At 38.9% G+C, this 18200-nt stretch overlaps 1 protein-coding gene across 1 annotated transcript; it reads right to left on the minus strand.

Annotated features, from left to right (window-relative positions):
• Positions 1-1368: 1368 nt before the first annotated feature.
• LOC124626561 (C-type mannose receptor 2) lies at positions 1369-4203 on the minus strand. The gene is made up of 4 exons (XM_053677585.1): positions 3431-4203; positions 2957-3298; positions 2244-2335; positions 1369-2072 (listed from the first exon to the last, which is right to left on the minus strand). The coding sequence occupies exons 1-4, from the start codon at positions 3765-3767 to the stop codon at positions 1968-1970; spliced, it is 876 nt and encodes a 291-aa protein (XP_053533560.1). The 5' UTR covers positions 3768-4203; the 3' UTR covers positions 1369-1967.
• Positions 4204-18200: the final 13997 nt, after the last annotated feature.

An 18200-nucleotide genomic window follows, 5' to 3' on the forward strand; every position in this document is an offset into this window, starting at 1 on the left:
CCACTGAGTCTAAATCTATGATCGCAGCACAATAATATAGTAAACTAGTAAGTAAAGTAAGTAAAACTTTATTTATATAGCACTTTGAAACCAAAGGCTACAAAATAATTCACTGTAATAATAATAACAAAAAGTAAAATAGAATTAAAAGTAATAGTAAACACATGAGTTGTAAGATGCTGTCGAACACCTCAGTTGAGCAGGAACATTAAATATATAACGGAAGGCTTTACAGAAGCACATTACTTTAATAATTTACCGCATACGCTGAAAAAGCACAATCACCTTTTATTTTCAGCCTAGCCCTAGACAGGGAGAGTAAACCTTGATCAGATGACCTTAATGACCTTTCACTGCTGTGCAACGGGCCTGTGTGAAAATGTATTTGCCCCCCATAGTTACTAATTCCCCAAATCTATGGAACTGCGTTCATAATGGGGTTCAGCTGGACTAGACGCAACCAGGCCTGATTACTGCACACCCTGTTCAATCACATCAACACTTAAATAGAACTTTTTCAACAGCATGAAGTTGGTTAAAAGGTCTTACCCAGTAACACACTATGCCAAAAATGAAAGAAATTCTAGAAATGAGGAAGAAGGTGATGGAAATTCATCAGTCTGAGAAGGGTTACAAAGCTATACAAAGGCTCTGGGACTCCAAAGAACCACAGTGAGAGCCGTTATCTCCAACCGGAACAATTCAGCACAGTAGTGAACCTTCCCAGAAGTGGCCGACCCAGAATGAGTGTCTTATTACACAGTTGAGGGTAAATCAAACCTGCAAATTAAATACTACATTAAATCCTAATGTCAGTGCGAAACTGTCCACATTTCCTTATGTTCAGCAGTCAGAGAGCCTGTGCTGGGATTTGGAGTCAACACTTCTGTTACTCAGCTAGTGCAGCCTTCAGATGTTGGCAGGAAGCAGGTGATTGAGCGATTCACACCAACTCACCAACCCAGTTACTATTTAAAATCAGAGAGATCCAAAATACAACAAATTAACATTCTGAACTTTCAGCAGTTGCATGTCACAGCCGATGAAAATTAGACTCCACAAACTCAGTGGCTCTTTTTCTATAAGTTATAAAAGCAAGGCAGACTGGAAGCAGTCACATGCAAACCTCATCACCTGCTCACCAAACAGATGAACAAGTAGGAGGATCTTTACCTGTCATGGTGGTCATGATGATTGTTCTAATAGGATTTTCAGTGCATGTGTCTACATGAAAGTATATTTTTACTAATGAAATAAATCTGGTGTTTGGATCTGTAGCACCTCCAGTTTTGTTTGTGTTACCGATTGTTCTACTGCCGACTTCTGGTCAATGTAAGTATTGCAGTTAATATTAATTGTAGAATTACATTTTATAGAACACCTTTCTGAATTCTGACTACGAAATAGTTACAAGAGGTTTATATTTAAAATTGTTTATTGATGATATTAATGTATATTATTAATGCCTTTAGATACAGAAAATAGAAACAAAATACAAGAAATGAGTATATATTTATAACTGTAGATGTGGAAGAAATAAATGACAGTAATAGTGGCAAGTGCATTATATATGACTGTTCAGAGTACACACAGTGTATTTACAGGTTCTGTTACATTCACTATATTCTATATAAGAATTATTCTTTACTACAACACACTGATGCATTAAACCCAGTATTGAACATACCCTCTCTGACTTTCTCCTCATCACTGTGTTCAGTGGCCTCTTGCAGCAAAAGCTGAACATGTTCAATATTAAAAAGTTGCAGTGAAATCTGACTTTAAAATTTCGGTTGCAAAGTCAAAGTGGGCGTGTTCCAATCAGAGCAATTAAATACGTTTATTCCTCTACTTCTGGCTAATCTTGTCCTCTGACACTGCCTACTGATTAAAGCTTAAATGTTGTAGGTTAAATAACATTTCAGTCAGTTTGAAATCTGCTTGACTTGAAGGTGAGCGTTTAGACGTTACAGATCATCCTTTTTCTTGTGGAAGATGTTTCCATCTGGCTGCACCTTCCAGGTCACTGTGGTGTTCTCCAACATGCCTTTTTCCTCCAGTTTCTGTTTGATCTGAGGATCAGAATCAGGATTTAATTACTCAAGCCAAAAAGAAAAGGAATACGTGTCACCGAGAAGACAAGAAATAATAAAAGGAGCAAAATTCTTGAGAATGAAAGAAATTTGAGAGTAAGAAATGCTAATATGGGTTTCTCCAAATTTCACAGACATCATGTGACTCACCTGATCTAAAATGGACGACTGCACAGCAGGATCAAACACACTCCCATCAGACTTCACCTGCAGTCTCATTATCTGACTCCTCGCTGGGTAAACTGTGGAACACACACACACACACACACACACACACACACACACACACACACGCACGCACGCACGCACGCACGCACGCTTTAATTTCTCCATAATGTAAAGTTTTTCCTCTTCAGGACACTGCACCGTCTGAATGAATATTATGATATATGGCTTAACGAGTTCAATCTTAAATGAACATTAATTGCACAGACACTCCTTTATGTGTTAGATTTGATTACGTTATCATTTTGTTTATGGTATATTTATATTTTTATACAGTAAAATTTCAGTCATATTTCTAAATGACTTTTTGCACCAAATGAAAACAAATTGTGTTTAATTTGAACTTCATCTCCTTTCGTCTTCTTGTGCCGTCATTTGCTCGTGAACTGTGAGCTACTTTCTGCTGCATTCAAATATTTTAATGAGCTCTCATCAACCATCCCTTTACTTTATTATCTCAAGGGAAGTTTGCTCGATATAGCGGTAAATTTCTGAGAGACAGTTTACCCAGAAGGCACTGAACACCAACAAATTGTAGATGAAGGTGTTTATAAGCATAAAAAGGAGCATTTGTTATACATTAATAATTACTTTTTACTTGAAATTAGAAGCAATAGCAGAGAAAACAGAAGACTCACTGGTGTGACAGAAGAAATAGTGCAGGTTGGCGCATCGTTCATCGTAGAACAGTCCGTTATAAACCACTGCACAGTACTCGTAACCCCAATAATTATCCGGTTCTCCAGGAGCCCATGGGATGTTTGAAGCGTTGGTCCCGTCTGACCACTTCCAAGTGCCTGTGTAAAGCCCAATCCAGGAATCACCCTGGATCTTCTTCACCTGCAGTAACATGTCGTTGTCTGAGCTGTTAAGAGAGCTGGCCAAGTCTGTGTGATGTGTTCGGCAGTAAGTTTGAGCTTGAGGCCAGGTCATATAAGGACTTCTGATGCCGATGAACCTGGCAGCACCACTGAAATTAGCTGTGAAAAAATAAACAAACAAAAGTCACGTCTCTGTCTCACAGACAATATGATACCAAGATACAACCCAAAATGTGAAAAACCAGCCATCAAACCAAGACTAGGCAAATTAACATCAGGATATTGACTCACCATTGTAGCATATGAAAGGCAGTAGTCTTGTACATTGTTCATCCCACCATGAATTATAGTAACCTATTAGAACACATGCATCTTTTCCATCACTATTATCAGGCTGTCCAGTGCTCCAATTGGTATAAGTGACACTCGTCAGTGGGAGATCGTTTAAGGACCAGCGCCAGCTACTGAAATCATTGTACAATCCGACCCAGGCAGATGTTGCCAGACCTTTGCTTGCTGCTTCTTTCTCAAATCGTAGCCAATCAGTATCACTTAGGATGGTTGCCAGGTCAGTGTACATCACCCTGCAGTAACTCTGTGCATCAGGCCAGGTCACCAGTGTCAGCATCAGATCATATTTGGGAGGGACGGTTCTCAGGACGGATACAGTTACTGGGACCAGACCTGCTGGTGATATTATATTTTATGAAACACACAGTGAACTTTAACTGGTGAATATCTGAATATAGATAATCCTAATGGCTAAATTAAAGAATTAGCAATGTATAATTAACAATTCAATCCTGCAGTTCAGTTCAGTGCACATGGCATATAAAATAAATCTGCATGCAGAAAACTGAATAAATGTAAATGAAATCCTTATTGTGCGAAAACCTTAAATCTAAACACGGGGCAAACAATAACCAAAATCTCACTAATCACAAAAACACAAACACGAACTCAAACTCAAACTCAAACTTAATGCACCGACAAACAAAGAGGGAACACAGGGAATAAGGAGTCTAATAAGAAATATAACACCATTGTGACTGATCATAACAGGAAATGGGGGAAACAACAGAAGAAGAAGTTCGACACAGTGAGTGTCGGTGCCCTCTCGTGGTCCAGGGAGGAACTGCCTCTGGTGGGCTTCATCTCATCTACCAGCCTCTTCACCAAATCACTTTTATTATTTATTTTACAAAGTTTATCAATTAAATGTTATGTCTTTAATTTCGAAGCTATATTTATTTATTTTTTATATAATTTTGTAATTTCTTATGAAATTAGTGATAATTATTTGAAATGATTTCAGTAAGTGCTGAAACTACCAGTAGACCATACATGAACATTTTAGCTAAAACAAATGTAAATAAATCAAAGAATTATAGTAGTTTGACAGATTTGTAAGAGTAAAAAAAATAATAATAATTCATGAGTAAAATTTTTTTATAATTCTATAATTTCTCATGAAATTTATTATAAATATTTGAAATGATTTCAGTAAGTGCTGAAACTACCGGTATCCCAGACGTGAACAGTTTAGCTAAAACAAATATAAATAAATCAAAGAATTATAGTAGTTTGTGACAGTTTTGTAAGAGTAAAAAAAATAAATAAAACTTTATGAGTAAAATAAATAAATTAGTAAACTTGTTAAAGTCAGTAAAATAGAGAAAGTTAGAAATTGAAAAATAAAAAGACAGCAAATGATAAAGGCAGAGTAATATAAAGTTATTGTTTATTTACAGTTTAGTAAAATCAGATATAAATAGGGTTAGAGGTAAGTGCAATATTAATGTGTGTAATATTAATGAGTGGTTTATAAAAATGCTCTCACCAGTGAGAAACAGGAGAAACAGATTCAGCTTCATGATGGACCGACAGCTGAGGAGTCAGAAAAAAAAATCACAATCTGAAGGACAAAATAAAAGTCTGTAAGTATCAAATACAAAGTGATTTATTTGTGCAACTTTGTAAATGATTCTCTAATCAAGCTTTCCATCATGATCATGATCAGGTGTCAGGTTAGAGCCGATAAGCTTGCGGGACTACAGCATCCATCAGCACTGCTCATGTTCACGTCACTCACCAAGTCACATGATCACAAACACCTGGAGCAGGTTTATGCACAATGCAGCACTAGTATTTAACTCACATCTGTATAGCGCGCTCGGTCTAGTGTCTGTTGTAAGTAAGGTTGTTGTGGTTGATTTTTCACACACACACACGTATATTATTTTTTTTTATAAAGAAGCTAAATTATTTGCCAATGTAATGAAGGTGATTTTAAGCTGAAATGTAAAGTGTCTGGAAATACGCTTAAAAGTTGTTAAATAATAATCTCATAATATGAGAACTTTTCCTTTGTTCAAGATATTTACACTTGTTTAGATTTTTTTGCAGTGAGTGGATAAATAAATAAAATCCACTTTCCAGTGAGACACGAAAGAAAAAGAGTTATCTTCATGATGGACAAGTAGCTGTGGGAGTCACAGAAGGTTTGTGTCCATTTAAAAGTACTGATAGGGGCAACATTACAAGATCATCTCATCATGATTAATGTGCAAACAAGAAGAGAAGCAACAATTCATTCATGAAGTCTAAGACCTTAAAAGGAAAAATCCCACAATAATAATCGTTTAAATAATAGAAATATTTTTATGCTAATATCGCCATAATCTCAGTGTATCTTAATCTGCCAGAGACATAACTTTAGGACTGAAATAGAATATAATGAATATTTAGAAAGTATAAATAATATAAAGTATCAAATATACAACACAATAATCGTCCAACCGAGTCTCACATTTTTACCGTAAATCACGGCGTCTGCATACGACTCATTTTTAATGTAGAGAAATGTTCATACAGGACTCCTGATCACTTCAGAGACTGTGCAGTGTTTTATCATCAATATCTTACAGGATATGCTTTTCCCCATGCACGTAAAAACAAGTGAAACACTTCATACCTGTGAAGGGAAGATTTGAAGGCTGTTGCTTCTTCAGTAGCTCTGTACATTTCTGATCTTTGCTGCAAGTGATGTTCTGTAAATCGTATCTGGGTAGGAACATCTTCACATTTCAGATCTCTTATGCAAACCTTTCGGAACGTCAGGAATTTACAGTGTGGAGACCTGATTTCCCTAGGGTACGAGTCTGCTTGCTTAAAAAACTACAACATGGAAATACTGACTGATTGCTCTTAGTCAACCTCCAGATGCTTTCCCTTATTTTAATTCTTTACTGTACTTGGATTACGCTCATTTTAATCCCCACACTTGCTGATAATACTTTGCACGTTCAGATCGGTCTTCTTTGAGCTCTCTATTAAATACACTGTTTAAATGCTGTAACATCTTAAACATGTACAAGGAGTACATATAAATTACTGAATACTGAAATGAATATATTTTAATTTCAATGAAGTTGTTTCAAAGTACATACAGTGGGGTCCAAAAAAGAAAAATAGAATCTTGGAAACATTTCAGAATTCTTTAGTAGTTGCTACGTCCTGGTTTTTCTTTAATGACCGCGTGCACTCGAGCTCAAGACTCCACAAGTTTGTGTAAAAACGTATGATCCACGTCAGAACAAATCCATCAGTGTCGTCTGAACAGGTGCTTCAGTGGAAGAGATAAGAATTAATATAGAGTTCAGGTGATCCATAGCACAAATTTGCTTCAAGTTAAATGGTGACCTAGAAACAGTTCAGAATCTCTTGTAGTAAATATTGAACACATTGAAATTTCACCTTTTTAATCCAAAATGCAATGCGTTTAAGGTCAAATAAAAAAATGTAATAAATTTCAGTTTTCACACTAAACTGCATCTCTTTGGGTTTGTGTAGTTTCACTATCTGTTGTTTCTTTACTGGTAAGACTGTGCAACTTTAGTGTGTGACATTATGAATTTTTTAATAAATATCAGGATTTATGCACTGAATAAATTCACTTTTTGCTCGAGTAAAATGTATTAAATTTATATAATTGTTTTGATACAGAAATAATTTAGCTTTAGGACAAAAGTAAAGTTCTTTTCAGAGGCCAGGTCTCCTTGTCTTGGAGCAGTGATTTACATCCAAGTGACAATTTGCCTAAATTGGTTTTTACCTCAGAAGCTTCAAGTTCCAGATAAACACAATGCAAATGAAAGTTCAGAGGAAAGGAACTTTCAGTTCCAGATAAACACAATGCAATTGAAATTTCAGAAGAAAGGAACAGGAAATCTGACTTAGTATTTTATGTAAAGTATATGTAATATGTTCTCTTAAATCTGACTGACCACGTAAGTAGTTATATCATACACTTTCTGTCAAACTGTCAGTCAAAGTAGTGTGTGCTGACCGTCCATCAGACGGTCTCTTCCTGTCCAGAACTACAACGAGGATCTTAATTCTTCTTTCATTAAGTCATGGTGGTTTGGAGAAGGAAACGAGTGCAGAGTATTTTATTGAGAGTGAAACTCATGTGAACAAAGACTAGGACTATGTACAGTAACATAAACACAAACAAGACAAGACATGGAATAAACATGAACATGGCATGGATCAGAAAATCAACCACAACAACCTTACTTACAACAGACACTAGACCGAGCGCTATACAGATGTGAGTTAAATACTAGTGCTGCATTGTGCGTAAACCTGCTCCAGGTGTTTGTGATCATGTGACTTGGTGAGTGACGTGAACATGAGCAGTGCTGATGGATGCTGTAGTCCCGCAAGCTTATCGGCTCTAACCTGACACCTGATCATGATGGAAAGCTTGATTAGAGAATCATTTACAAAGTTGCACAAATAAATCACTTTGTATTTGATACTTACAGACTTTTATTTTGTCCTTCAGATTGTGATTTTTTTTCTGACTCCTCAGCTGTCCGTCCATCATGAAGCTGAATCTGTTTCTCCTGTTTCTCACTGGTGAGAGCATTTTTATAAACCACTCATTAATGTGCACTGAACTGAACTGCAGGATGGAATTGTTAATTATACATTGCTAATTCTTTAATTTAGCCATTAGGATTATCTATATTCAGATATTCACCAGTTAAAGTTTACTGTGTGTTTCATAAAATACATCATCACCAGCAGGTCTGGTCCCAGTCACTGTATCCGTCCTGAGAACCGTCCCTCACAATTATAACCTGATGATGACACGGGTGACCTGGCCTGATGCACAGAATTACTGCAGGGTGATGTACACTGACCTGGCAACCATCCTGAGTGATACTGATTGGCTACGATTTGAGAAAGAAGCAGCAAGCAAAGGTCTGGCAACATCTGCCTGGGTCGGATTGTACAGTGATCTCAATAGCTGGCGCTAGTCCTTAAACGATGTCCCACTGAATGTCAGTTATACCTACTGGTGCAGAGGACAGCCTGATAATTCTGGTGGAAAAGAAACATGTGGTATAATAGGTATATATGGTGAATGGTTGGATGACCAATGTACAGAACTAAACCCCTTCATATGCTACAATGGTGAGTCAATATCCTGATGTTAATTTGCCTAGTCTTGGTTTGATGGCTGGTTTTTCACATTTTGGGTTGTATCTTGGTATCATATTGTCTGTGAGACAGAGACGTGACTTTTGTTTATTTATTTTTTCACAGCTAATTTCAGTGGTGCTGCCAGGTTCATCGGAATCAGAAGTCCTCTGCTGACCTGGCCTCAAGCTCAAACTTACTGCCGAACACATCACACAGACTTGGCCAGCTCTCTTAACAGTTCAGACAACATGATGTTAGACCAGGTGAGGAATATCCAGGGTTATTCCTGGATTGGTCTTTACATAGGCACATGGAAGTGGTCAGACGGGACCAACGCTTCAAACATCCCATGGGCTCCTGGACAACCTGATAACGCTGGGGGTTACGAGTACTGTGCAGTGGTTAATAACGGACTGTTCTATGATGAACAATGCACCTACCTGCACTATTTCTTCTGTCACACCAGTGAGTCTTCTGTTTTCTCTGCTATTGCTTCTAATTTCAAGTCAAAAAGTAATTATTAATCTATCTAAGTTTTGTCTTTGTCATTTTCTTTTTTGAAAAAAAATGTTCATGCTGTTATCATGGATAGATTATTGTAATTCATTGTACTCGGGTCTTCCTCAGTGATCTCTTGCTCGTCTCCATATGGTTCAGAATGCAGCCGCAAGGCTGTTGTAGTAATAATAATAATAATAATAATAATAATAATAATAATAATAATAATAAATGCTCCTTTTTATGCTTATAAACACCTTCATCTACAATTTGTTGGTGTTCAGTGGCTTCTGGGTAAACTGTCTCTCAGAAATTTACCGCTATATCGAGCAAACTTCCCTTGAGATAATAAAGTAAAGGGATGGTTGATGAGAGCTCATTAAAATATTTGAATGCAGCAGAAAGTAGCTCACAGTTCACGAGCAAATGACGGCACAAGAAGACGAAAGGAGACGAAGTTCAAATTAAACAATTTTTCACTTGGTGCAAAAAGTCATTTAGTAATATGATTGTGAAATTTTACTGTATAAAAATATAAATATACCATAAACAAAATGATAACGTAATCAAATCTAACACATAAAGGAGTGTCTGTGCAATTAATGTTCATTTAAGATTGAACTCGTTAAGCCATATATCATAATATTCATTCAGACGGTGCAGTGTCCTGAAGAGGGAAAACTTTACATTATGGAGAAATTAAAGCGCGTGTGTGTGTGTGTGTGTGTGTGTGTTCCACAGTTTACCCAGCGAGGGGTCAGATAATGAGACTGCAGGTGAAGTCTGATTGGAGTGTGTTTGATCCTGCTGTGCAGTCGTCCATTTTAGATCAGGTGAGTCACATGATGTCTGTGAAATTTGGAGAAACCCATATTAGCATTTCTTACTCTCAAATTTCTTTCATTCTCAAGAATTTTACTCCTTTTATTATTTCTTGTCTTCTCGGTGACACGTATTCCTTTTCTTTTTGGCTTGAGTAATTAAATCCTGATTCTGATCCTCAGATCAAACAGAAACTGGAGGAAAAAGGCATGTTGGAGAACACCACAGTGACCTGGAAGGTGCAGCCAGATGGAAACATCTTCCACAAGAAAAAGGATGATCTGTAACGTCTAAATCAGGGATCTCAAACTCAATTTACCTGGGGGCTACTGGAGGTAGAGTCTGGGTGAGGCTGGGCCTCATCAAGTATTCCACAAAAAAAGGATTTCAAGTATTCCAAAAACAGTACAACCGATCCAATCTTCTTAATCTTTAGTAATAACTATTCAGAAGATGCAGAACATGAACGGTTCTTCAGAACATAGGTTTCTCTTACTTCCTCCTACTCCTTGCTGCCAGAGACTTGGCAGCGCTTCCTCTTACACAGCTGAGCCACATTTGGCTTGAGGGAGGAAGCAACTGAGACCCTCAGTATGGCTCGAAGATGCTCATCTGTAAGTCTGGACCTGAACTTTGATTTATTAAAGTTCATAGTGGAGAAGAGCTTTTCGCACAGATAGGTGCTCCCAAAAAGGCACATGATTCGCTTGAACATCTTGGAGAGCTCAGGGAACGTGGGGGGCAATTCTCTCATAAATTGTCCAAGCTTGTCTGTTTTTCCACTAACCTCCCTGAACTTGGCTTTGAGTTCAGAACTGCACTGCAGGTCTATTAGCTCCAACTGAACCACGGGGGGGCATCTTCCACATCGAAGAAGAAGGGGTCAGCAAAAATTTGAAACGTGGCTCTGTGTGTCTTGAAGTCTGCAAACCTGTGATCAAATTCTTCCTGTAGCTTTAGAATGGTATCAGCATACTTCTCACCACTGAATGGTGTGCCTGAATCCATGAGCGCCTTGCATGCTGGGAAATGGCAGAGGTCTGTCTGAGAAAGCTGGGCTTTCCATAACACAAGTTTTGTGGAGAATGCTCTGACACTGTCATATGCAACACTGACAAGCTGGCCCTGGCCTTGTAACTTCTTGTTCAGTACATTCAGCTCCTGTGTGATGCCAACAAGAAAAGCTAAGTCCATTAGCCATTTGGGATCACTTAGTACAGGAACAGCCATCCCATCCTTATCCATGAAGGTTTTCACTTCTGCTCTCAACTCAAAAAACCTCTTCAAGACGTCCCCCCTGCTAAGCCAACGTACCTCGGTGAAGTAGAGCACATCCTCATATGCTGACTCTATTTCCTCCAAAAAGGTGCGGAACTGCTGGTGCTTTAAGCCCCTGGATCTGATATGGTTGATGCATTTCACAACGTCAGACATCACATTGTCAAACTTAAGGCATTTGCTACAAAGGGCCTGCTGATGGATAATGCAGTGCAAAGCAATGGCCTCTTCCACACCCTCCTCTTCCAGTTTTCTTTGAACAAGTGCCACCAGTCCATTTCTCCTCCCTGTCATTGATGGCGCTCCGTCGGTTGTTATTCCAGCAAAACTCTTCCATAGTAAGCCGGCATCCACAATGGCATCACACAGCTGGTGGAATATCTCCTGACCGGTGGTCTGGCCACGCATTGGAATTATTGTGAGCAAATCCTCCATCACGTCAAAATTGTCATCAACACCACGGACATATATTGCGAGCTGCGCAGTGTCAGTGACGTCTGTGCTCTCATCAAGAGCGACTGAGTATGAATGGAAATGTCTAGCTTTCTCACGCAGTTGATCGTAAATGTTATCCGACAGGTCAGAAATGCGCTCTGCCACTGTGTTGGCTGAAAGGCTGATGTTGCTAAACTGACCTTTCTTTTCCAGACAGACTATACTTGCAGCCTGTAACATGCACTGTTTGATGAACTCGCCGTCTTTGAATGGCTTTCCCGCCTCAGCAATCATCTCACTCACCATGTAGCTAGCTTCGACTGCTGCACCACTCTCTTTGCTTGCTTTCTTGAAAAAATCTTGTTGCCTCAGTAGACATGTTTTAAGTTTGGCGACCCGGTCCTCTCGCTCATCTCCCTGGTATTTTGCATACTCCTCAGCATGTCTAGTTGAGTAATGACGTCTGATGTTATACTCCTTGTGCACCGCAACTTTATCTGTGCATATTAGACACGTCGGAATGCCCCTGTGCGCTACAAAAAAAATTCCGTTTCCCACGTCTCCTGAAATTGTCTGTGCTCATCGCCAACCTTTCTCTTCACAGCAGGTTTTGAAAAAGACATGACTGGGTGACAAAAAAAACAAACACGTATTTGCACTGGGTAACACTCCCAAAACACGTTTCAAGTGACCAACGTTGATAATTCGTGTTGTCACAAGCCTGAGCTATGGTAGCCCACGAGTGTTAAAAAATATAAAACACCCAGGGCAATGACTCACGCAGGTGCATGTGAGAAAAAGTTAGTGGGGGCGGGCCGCACTAACAAGCAGCTTTGATTTCAAGTAGGGGGCCACAAAATATTGTTCCGCGGGCTGCAATTGGCCCCCGGGCCGCGAGTCTGAGACCCCTGGTCTAAATGCTCACCTTCAAGTCAAGCAGATTTCAAACTGACTGAAATTTTATTTAACCTACAACATTTAAGCTTTAATCAGTAGGCAGTGTCAGAGGACAAGATTAGCCAGAAGTAGAGGAATAAACATATTTAATTGCTCTGATTGGAACACGCCCACTTGGCCACAGTGGAGGATGGGAAATGTAGTCACTGGTTTGCTGTGACATGACTCAGAATTCAGAAAGGTGTTCTATAAAATGTAATTCTACAGATAATATTAACTGCAATACTTACATTGACCAGAAGTCGGCAGTAGAACAATCAGTAACAAACAAAACTGGAGGTGCTACAGATCCAAACACCAGATTTATTTCATTAGTAAAAATATACTTTCATGTAGACACATGCACTGAAAATCCTATTAGAACAATCATCATGACCACCATGACAGGTAAAGATCCTCCTACTTGATCATCTGAGCAGGTGATGAGGTTTGCATGTGACTGCTTCCAGTCTGCCTTGCTTTTATAACTTCTAGAAAAAGAGCCACTGAGTTTGTGGAGTCTAATTTTCATCGGCTGTGACGTGCAACTGCTGAAAGTTCAGAATGTTAATTTGTTGTATTTTGGATCTCTCTGATTTTAAATAGTAACTGGGTTGGTTAGTTGGTGTGAATCGCTCAATCACCTGCTTCATGCCAACATCTGAAGGCTGCACTAGCTGAGTAACAGAAGTGTTGACTCCAAATCCCAGCACAGGCTCTCTGACTGCTGGACATAAGGAAATGTGGACAGTTTTGCACTGACATTAGGATTTAATGTAGTATTTAATTTGCAGGTTTGATTTACCCTCAACTGTGTAATAAGACACTCTTTCTGGGTCGGCCACTTCTGGGAAGGTTCACTACTGTGCTGAATTGTTCCGGTTGGAGATAACGGCTCTCACTGTGGTTCTTTGGAGTCCCAGAGCCTTTGTATAGCTTTGTAACCCTTCTCAGATTTCTCAGGGTGGATTTTGCTGTTAAACGTCAATATTACTAGAATATGGTGATACTTGTCCCATAATGAGGGTTAGGATGAATGCAATTGCAGTTAAGAGCTTTAATAAAGATTATAATATCCAGAGCACAAGGCAAAAGACATAAATAAAGACCTGCAGCGATCCGGCAATCAGACAAACAGGCTAGAGCAGGTAAGGCAGAAATCAACACCCAATGCAAAGCAGACTCAAACCCAGAATAAACAAAACAATGGCAGGGCTTGGTAAAATATAGATGATGTGACTGAGCAGTCTCTTAAGTAGTGTTTTGTGATTGTCAGTGTGATCGGGAACAGGTGTGTGTGATTAGTCCTCAGGAGAAGGTGCCTTGTCTGTGTTCCGTTGGGAGTTGTAGTCGTCGGCCATGCTTGTAGTTCGTGGTGCATTATGGGAAATTGAGTTGCTAGTTTGCTTTGACATGACAATACCATTAATCTGTGAAACTGCTAGTTATTTATAATCCTGTAGAATTTAATATTGGTGCATCCAGAGTGTGAACTTGGACCCCTCTAAAACAGCCCACAAGTAAACTGTATGCAAAGAACCTCTAGAGATGGTCTGTATGGTATGTTTGTGGTTCGTTTTGTCATCCAAGACAGGAAGAATAGATTTTTTGAATAAATTTTACTAGCAAACATTCAGCCTGGTGTTCCAGTACTGTATGAGCCTGCTGTGTCATCACTGGAAGACTCGAGGAGGCATGTTTACAACAGCTGTGTCATTGCTTACATGATTTATTTTGGCTGGAGTGTTCCTTTAAGGTTCTTGTAGAAGTGCTTGGTGTAACTAGATGCTGTGCAGTATTTTGGTGTATAAGACTAAGCTGATCCAGCTGAAAGGTTATATGGTGGAGTTTTCTTTTAAATAGCTCAAATTCATGTTTCCTGTCTTGGCAGCAATCTGTGCTTGATATGTGTAAATTTTACACACTGATGAGCAAACGTGGCACGATGACTGCTGAAAAAACCAAAGCAAATAAGAAATCTCCTCAAACTTCAGGCAGCTATTATATACTATATATACTATATATATATATATTATATACTATATACTATAGCTATATATACCATTAGATTTCTAACCTTTTATAAGCCCTTACTTTATATAAAAAACACACACAAAAAAGCCTGAAAAGTGATCAGTTACAGCTTTCAAAGCGGACTGGATCACAGACTACTGACACAAGGGTAGTGCGAGCAGGTTAGAGCAGCAGAAAATAATAATAATAATACAATACTTAATACAATAATTATTGTAATTCATCTGTTTATATCACTGTGAAGTTTACATCTCACGTGCATAATCAGCTCACTGTGTCCTAAAGTGTCATGATCAAATCAAGCTGATGAACATCTAACCCAGTATTATGATTTTCACTACATAATGATACAGTTCAGGTCATAAGTGTACATACAGAATCTGCAACATTAACAAAAATGTTAAGCTAAAAAAAGAAATTTCATAGAAATGGCATTTTGTTTTTTATTTATTCCTGCCCTGAATAAGCTATTTCACATAACAGATGTTTACATTTAGTCCACAAGACACAATAATAACCGAATTTACACAAACGAACCAGATCAAAAACGTACATACGCTTGATTCTTAATACTGTGTGTTGTTACCTGGAGGATCAATGACTGTTTTTATGGTTTCATTTATGGTTTACTGTTTTGACCGGTCTCAAGCTATTCTAACAATGAGGGTAAGCACTGAACATGTATGACATGGGTGACACAGACTGATTTATGTATTACTTTAACTTTCCCTTAGAATCGAGACTCCTTATTTAAACAAAACCAAACACTGGCCCATCCTCCTCAAATTTCAGCACAGAAAGGAGGTGAAGGAGTTCATCAGGTTGCCTTTAGTGAGGAACAGCCATGTGTCAATAATCAGATATTATATTAAACATTCCGCATACACGATATTATCATGGCTGCTTTATAAAATCATCACTGCCTCTACTTGGTAACTTGGAGGCAGCATTTTTGAGCAGTGAGATAAAATCTAACCCTTTGTGGAAAAAAAGGAAAAATGTAGAGGAATCTTAATCATAATTATTTCAAAATGATGGATCTACAAAGGAACTACAGAATATTATAATCATAAAGGAAGATCTACATGATGTATTAAAGTCCAGAAACAGGTCATTTTTCATTATCAGGGATTAACGTGTGACACAAGCCTTCACGTTGGACTCTACAACTATAAAAACAAAGAGTCCTGTTTTACCTAGGAAAAGAAGTGTCACCTGACACCAGCCTTCAGTGTCACAGGTCTAAATGTCACAGAAAGAGTATCGTATTACACAGTTGTGTGCATAAAAGTCTGCTAAATTAATATCAGATTAAATGTTTTTGTCAGTGCAGAACTGTACATTTACACGGCACTTAAACAATAAACAACTATACAAGATGCACGTAAATGGCATCACATTGTTGAAATAAAATAAGGTTTGTAAATATCATTCATCATCAGCCCACTTGCAGGTAATTTCAATCAAGGAGTGACAGTGTGTGTTAGATCATCATTTCAAACCGATATCTCCATTTCTACTGCTAAATCTCACCCCACACTATTTCCATGGTATTGTGTACATCCTCACAGTTCCTGGCATGCAGTCGAGCCCAGAATCAGCAGTTCCTGACAAAGCTACAAACGTCCAGCAGTCAGAGTATAAATGTTGGGAATCGGAGTCAGCACTTCTGCTAGTGTAGGTATTCTTCAGTTGTTGGCATGAAGCAAGTGATTAAGTGATTCCTGCCAAGTAAGCATGAGACTGTGAATGTGGTGGCCGAGCCATATTATGAAGACCAGGTTACTATTCAAAAGCAGGTAGATTCAAGATACAACAAAATAACACGTCAAAGCTGCACAATACCAAACCACAAATGGATGCCATTTTTGCCCAGTGTCTTTCTGATAGTGGAGTCATGAACAGTGACTTCTATCGATGCAAGAGAGGCCTGTAGGTCCTTTGACGTTGTCCTTGGCTCTTTTGTGACTTCCTGGATGAGTTGTTGCTGCACTCCTGGAGGAATTTTGGAAGGTCAGCCACTTCTGGGAATGTTCACCACTGTGCAGAGTTTTTCCATATGGAGATAACGGTTCTCACTGTGGTTCTTTGGAGTCTCAGAGCTTTTAAAATAGCGTTGTAACCCTTCCCAGACTGGTGTATTTCAATCCCCTTCTTCCTCATCATTTCTGTGATTTCTTTCAACTTTAGCATAGTGTGTTACTGAGTAAGACCTTTAAACCAACTTCATGCTGTTGAAAAAGTTCTATTTAAGTGTTGATTTGATCGAACAGGGTAAGGATTCTTACACACCTTGCAATGTAAAAGAAGCACATTGTGACTATAGGAATACATTCATCCATCCATCTTCTATACCGCTTACTCCTTTTCAGGGTCACGGGGAACATGGAGCCTATACCAGGGAGCATCGAGCACAAGGCGGGGTACACCCTCGACAGGGTGCCAATCCATCGCAGGGCACAATCACATACACACTCACACACCCATTCATACACTACAGACACTTTGGACACGCCAATCAGCCTACCATGCATGTCTTTGGACTGGGGGAGGAAACCGGAGTTCCCGGAGGAAACCCCCACAGCACGGGGAGAACATGCAAACTCCACACACACAGGGCCGCAGTGGGACTCGAACCCCCGACCCTGGAGGTTTGAGGCAAACATGCTAACCACTAAGTCACTGTGCACTATTTGAATACATTTTCTTGGCAAATAAAAAGTAGCTCTGTTCTCCAGTGTTGGATGAACACGTAAAACAAGCCTTCGCATTGGACTCTACAACTACAATAACATCAGAGTCCTGTTTTACCTAGGAAAAGAAGTGTCACCTGACACCAGCCTTCAGTGTCACAGGTCTAAATGTCACAGAAAGAGTGTCTTATTACACAGTTGAGGGTAAATCAAACCTGCAAATTAAATACTACATTAAATCCTAATGTCAGTGCGAAACTGTCCACATTTCCTTATGTCCAGCAGTCAGAGAGCCTGTGCTGGGATTTGGAGTCAACACTTCTGTTACTCAGCTAGTGCAGCCTTCAGATGTTGGCAGGAAGCAGGTGATTGAGCGATTCACACCAACTAACCAACCCAGTTACTATTTAAAATCAGAGAGATCCAAAATACAACAAATTAACATTCTGAACTTTCAGCAGTTGCATGTCACAGCCGATGAAAATTAGACTCCACAAACTCAGTGGCTCTTTTTCTAGAAGTTATAAAAGCAAGGCAGACTGGAAGCAGTCACATGCAAACCTCATCACCTGCTCACCTGCTCAGATGAACAAGTAGGAGGATCTTTACCTGTCATGGTGGTCATGATGATTGTTTTAATAGGATTTTCAGTGCATGTGTCTACATGAAAGTATATTTTTACTAATGAAATAAATCTGGTGTTTGGATCTGTAGCACCTCCAGTTTTGTTTGTTACTGATTGTTCTACTGCCGACTTCTGGTCAATGTAAGTATTGCAGTTAATATTATCTGTAGAATTACATTTTATAGAACATCTTTCTGTATTCTGACTACAAAATAGTTACAAGAGGTTTACATTTAAAATTGTTTAT

The sequence above is a fragment of the Ictalurus punctatus genome, chromosome 29 (genome assembly GCF_001660625.3).
Source record: "Ictalurus punctatus breed USDA103 chromosome 29, Coco_2.0, whole genome shotgun sequence".
NCBI classification, from domain to species: Eukaryota; Metazoa; Chordata; class Actinopteri; order Siluriformes; family Ictaluridae; genus Ictalurus; species Ictalurus punctatus.

Excerpts from the sequence above, each read along its gene's own strand:
- LOC124626561 (XM_053677585.1), bottom strand. The coding sequence starts at position 3,767 with ATGCTGACACTGGTGACCTGGCCTGATGCACAGAGTTACTGCAGGGTG. Across the intron at positions 2,336-2,956 it reads CTATTTCTTCTGTCACACCA|TTTACCCAGCGAGGAGTCAG; the intron begins GTGAGTCTTCTG and ends TGTGTTCCACAG. Across the intron at positions 2,073-2,243 it reads AGTCGTCCATTTTAGATCAG|ATCAAACAGAAACTGGAGGA; the intron begins GTGAGTCACATG and ends TCTGATCCTCAG.